The sequence below is a fragment of the Poecilia reticulata genome, linkage group LG2 (assembly GCF_000633615.1).
Source record: "Poecilia reticulata strain Guanapo linkage group LG2, Guppy_female_1.0+MT, whole genome shotgun sequence".
In the NCBI taxonomy this organism is placed as follows: Eukaryota; Metazoa; Chordata; class Actinopteri; order Cyprinodontiformes; family Poeciliidae; genus Poecilia; species Poecilia reticulata.
Genome location: NC_024332.1, coordinates 8271132 through 8275718, shown reverse-complemented (window position 1 = coordinate 8275718; position 4587 = coordinate 8271132). Strand labels below are relative to the sequence as shown.

Genomic DNA, 4587 nt, shown 5'->3' with positions numbered 1-4587 from the left:
CATCCATCCATCCATCCATCCATCCATCCATCCATCCATCCATCCATCCATCCATCCATCCATCCATCCATCCATCCATCCATCCATCCATCCATCCATCCATCCATCCATCCATCCATTTATTGAACCAAACAACCATCTGTCCAAACATCCATGTATTCGTTAATCCATCCATCCTTCCTTCTGTCTTGTCTCCCTCCCCTGCTAGTTGGGTAAACTGTTAAACTTCTAAATGTTGAATCCCAGACTTTTAATATTTAATATTCTGTTATCCCTACATTAACCTCAATATAAGGGTGTAAACTCTGGTGTCCAGAACATCTGACCCCGACGTTCACGTTTCCCTGGTTCTAAAACAAGCTGGTGTCCAGTTTGGCTCCAGAACACATCCCTCCTTCTGGTTTACTTGCCCTGTTTCTCATGTCACAATAGAAGCTTTTTCCACATCTGGCAGCATCAGGTGATTCCTCCCTGACGTCAGGTGACTGGAAACTGTTGGAGGTCTGCATCTGTCTGCTGGTTGAAAACATGATCACATAACTCACTGTGGGTTCAAGTAAAGCTCACGTTTCCCAGGCGTTCAACTTTAAGATAAACAGTATAATGTACATGGTTTTAGTTTAACCCTTTGAATCAAAAGCTACACCAAAACAAATAAGACCAAAGTTGTAGTAAAGCAAAATTATCCCTTATAATGACTCATTTAGTTATTTCATCCATATGTTCCAACCATTTTTGGTGACATTCAAACAAGTATGTAGTGTTTACAATGTCTCGGACCAACCCCTAACAATAACATACCAAAGTTCAGCCTTCGACGATGGAGATGACTCAAGATAAACCCCTCCACGTAACAGCCCTCTCTTGCTCCGTCTGGCTATTTTTGGGGCTGGTTTACACAGCTGGTAGAAATTCACAAAGTGAGTAATTGACCAAAATGGGGGATTGAAGTTTACATGACATATTCAAAGTAGATTTGTAGACAACAGAGGATTATTTGCCAGAATATCGCTCCCCTCTGGCGAGCTGGATGTCACCAGTTAAGCATTTTCCACCAGGGTTCTGTTTTGACTACTGCTGGTGCCAATTACTATAATTATGTTTAACGCAGAATGTCAAACTGCTCTATATTTGTCGGATGATTTTCTCGGCGGTGTAGCTGGCTCTTGCTCTGCTGCTTCTGAAACATGCCTGCTCATAAGTGGGCTGAAATTTAACCCCTTAGAGGGCCGACGCTCAGCCATAACACAGACTGGAGGAATGCCAGGCGGTCCGGCTCGAACAAAGCACTATCTGCTGTGAGAACTTCCAGATATGCCGTGTTTTTCTTCTCCTTTTTAAGGCGGTGTAATGATGCGTGGGGTATGGGACAACTGTGGAACTGGAGCATGAGCGGATGAGTCAATCAGGTGTGTTCACGTTTAGAAATGGTTTTAAGTAAGCAACACTTTCACACACCCAATTAGCTCTACTTCTCCCCTTCCCCGTCCACTGCCACTACTTGTTTTTACACAATCCGTTGGACTTCGCAGTCAGATTTACCTCCAATCCGGAAGTACTGGGAATCTGCTGCACGTTTTTCCTGTCCAGACAGTCGACTCATCCATCAACCAAACGTCTGGGGTGGGGGGGTTCCCGACAGGTAGGCTTCTCCTAAACAATGATGTCTTGTTGTTAAAGGAGGCCAAGACGTTAGTCATGAGCTATTTGGGGCTGGGGTGTTGGTGATGGTTTCTGGGTGTCTGGTCTGGTTAAAAAAAATGTGAAAAATGTGCAGGTGAGTGTGATTACTTGTGTCTGTCTGCTGGATGGACTGTTCGTTTGGTACAGTGAGTTCAGTATGTGTGGATTTTTCTGAGGAATGTGACTCTTAATTATTAAAGTAAACCTCTGTACTGGCTGCTTTTTTCCTGCAGCATATCTAAAATATTCCTAAGGAAATGCAGCTTGGGAAGCTGAAACACATACATCCTACTTGACAAGCTATTTAAAAAGCAGCCAATCTAGGAAGGCCATTTCTTTTCCTTGGTGCTGATTGGTTGAACCCCCAAAGGCAGAGAAATGGAAACATTATGCTTCAGTGACGGGGCTAAAATTGTTTCCACCATGCATATTAAAGTATATAATGGTATATTTGGTCTTTGAAACAGTTAAAATTAGCAAAACCTCCAAAATCTCTTATAACTATTTGCAGTTTGCGTCCTCCGTATTACCAAGAACATGAATGCTACTTGAGTCTACATTTACAAAAACTGTTTTAAATCAACATGTTTAATGTTTTCTAAGAGTCGTGCCAAATTTATCCTTTCTGGATGAGTTTTAATCCCATTTTCAGTTGACTTTATGCTTGGGCTTCAAAACTACATGCATTTCCATGGTCACTTATAGTCAGAGAGCTGGTCTCTTTATTTATCTCAGAAATATATATATTGAAGACGCATCTTGTCCAAATTCAGATAGGGGACAATTCAAATCCAATAGAATCAAATGCCATATGTTTTAAATTCACCCTAAAATAAAAACACACGCTTTTTTTTTTTTTTACCGCATGTTAATATCTTTTATAAGTTGTTAAAATATGCTGACTCCAGTCTCTTCTCATAACCAAAGCTGAGTGAAAACATGGAGGCGTCTTTCCTATGCCTTGCTTCGTGACTCAACGCTTTCAGGTGCAAACCAGATGAGCTCCAAATGTTTCCTCTTTGCTCAGATGCTTTTTTATCTTAAAGGACGTCCTTTAAGGAATGAAACAGGGAATTGGTTCTCTTCCGATCCATTCCTCAGGTCTCGGAGCGCCGCTTCTCCCAGTGATCCCTGACTTTTCTAGAGGGCCGACTTTAAAACATGGTTCTTTATTATCCCCGCTAGTTTGCCAAGATTTATCCCATTAAAGTCTGGAATGCCCTCACATGGGAAAAGGATTGAGTGTGAACACAGCCGACGTCTTTGTCCCGCCTGCTTCATGCGTAGCAATGTGTGTATGTGTGTGTAAAGTCTGGTGGAGGATGCCCTGCTTTTTGTTTCCTCTTGGGCTATTTCTGTCTGGACAGAACTGGAAGCTCTGTTCTGTGTAGCGAGTGAGACCGATTTGTCTCTGTTGTGTTTATGTATGCGTGTGTGTGTGTGTGTGTTGTGTGTGTGCGTGTGTGCGTGTGTGTGCGTGTGTGCGTGTGTGTGTGTGTGTGTGGGTGTGCGCGTGCGTGTGTGGGGGTGTGTGTGTGTGTGTGTGGGCGGGTTTATCCCCAGGATGCTGCTGTTTCAGCTGTTTGGTGGAAGGAACATGAAAAGCAATGTGGCAAATCAAGACGAACTGAGCAACATGATTTGATTTGTGTGACTTTTGAGAAAACATAGATTTGTAGATGTGTGTGTAAAGCAGCTGTGTGTTGCAGAAATGATCCGGTTCTCTTGTTTTTGTTTAGGGAAAAGCTGGCCGTGGCTCGCCTGCAGAGGGAAGTGGCACGAAGCAAGAGTGAAGGAACAATGGTAAAGTACTTCCCCCTCATTCACACTGACATGAACGCTTTGGGTATTGAAACCACGGAGTAATTGTCAACATTTATTGTGGATCTTTTCTAAATCACACATAGTTAAAATTATGTGTTTGCTCCAATATATATAGGAGAGTATAACAACAAGTTTCACCTCAGCAACACATCAGAAACGTCTGATTGGACATGTGACCAATCTTTGTGTTTTATTGAAACTGCTTGGTTCTATGGCAATAACCTTTCTATTGATTGTATTTATCACATTTCCCATAAAACCAATGTTCAGACTTTGCGTAGACCAATCCCAGCCTGTTTATTCCACCAGTTTTGGTGAACGGACCAGTTTCGAATCTGAGCGGTTTGGCCACAACAACCACGTTTCTTTGAGGCGTTTGAGCTGACAAGCTTGGTGGGGGCAGCATCATGCTGTGGGACTGTTTCACTACCAGAATGACTGATGAATTGCACAAAGTAGATGAGAAGAAAACAGCTGAAAAATGAGGTGAACATTGGAATAGTTTATCTTATTTCCATCTTAAACCTTACTGATGGTTTGAAAAACTGAACAATTAAAAACTTTTAATCAGTCAAGAACACTTTATAATATCCAGAAGAAACACGCCAGAAGCTCTTTTATTGGTTCAAACACGAACATTAAAACCCTTCATTCTCATGTTGAGTGAATTGAAACGTAGAATCAGGACTCACTGTATCTGCTTCATACAGATCAAAACTAGCATTCAGTGTCAGTCATATTATTGGTGTTATTGTCCAAATATCTGATCAAAATGCTTGTTGGCTGTTAGAGGTTCATCAGGGTTTAAGTCATGATCAGTTAGAGTTGAGCAGATGGAGCTGTAGGTGCTCATCTTCCTCTTCCTCCTGGTCTGAGCAGCCAGTTTTTCTCTGAGGTCGGCAGGTCAGAAAGTCGCACCATGTGATGGAGCTGCGCTCAGCTGATGCTCCCACCGCAGGCTCAGCTGTTTGGCTTCACCCCGGTGACGCCTCTCGTTCTCTTTATGGCAACAGGCCTGCAGGACCAGCACACATATATGCGCACACACACACACGCCCCCGCACGCATGCACGCACGCAC

General features: G+C 42.8%; 1 protein-coding gene across 4 annotated transcripts in view; it reads left to right on the top strand.

The window, feature by feature from the left end:
• LOC103473550 (nck-associated protein 5-like) overlaps positions 1-4587 on the top strand; it is a 133350-nt gene that overhangs the window by 70119 nt on the left and 58644 nt on the right. For all 4 annotated transcript variants that reach the window (XM_008423870.2, XM_008423878.2, XM_008423886.2 and 1 more), the window contains one exon: positions 3423-3486. In XM_008423870.2, the coding sequence (XP_008422092.1) occupies positions 3423-3486 (64 nt within the window). The remainder of the gene's footprint in view (positions 1-3422; positions 3487-4587) is intronic.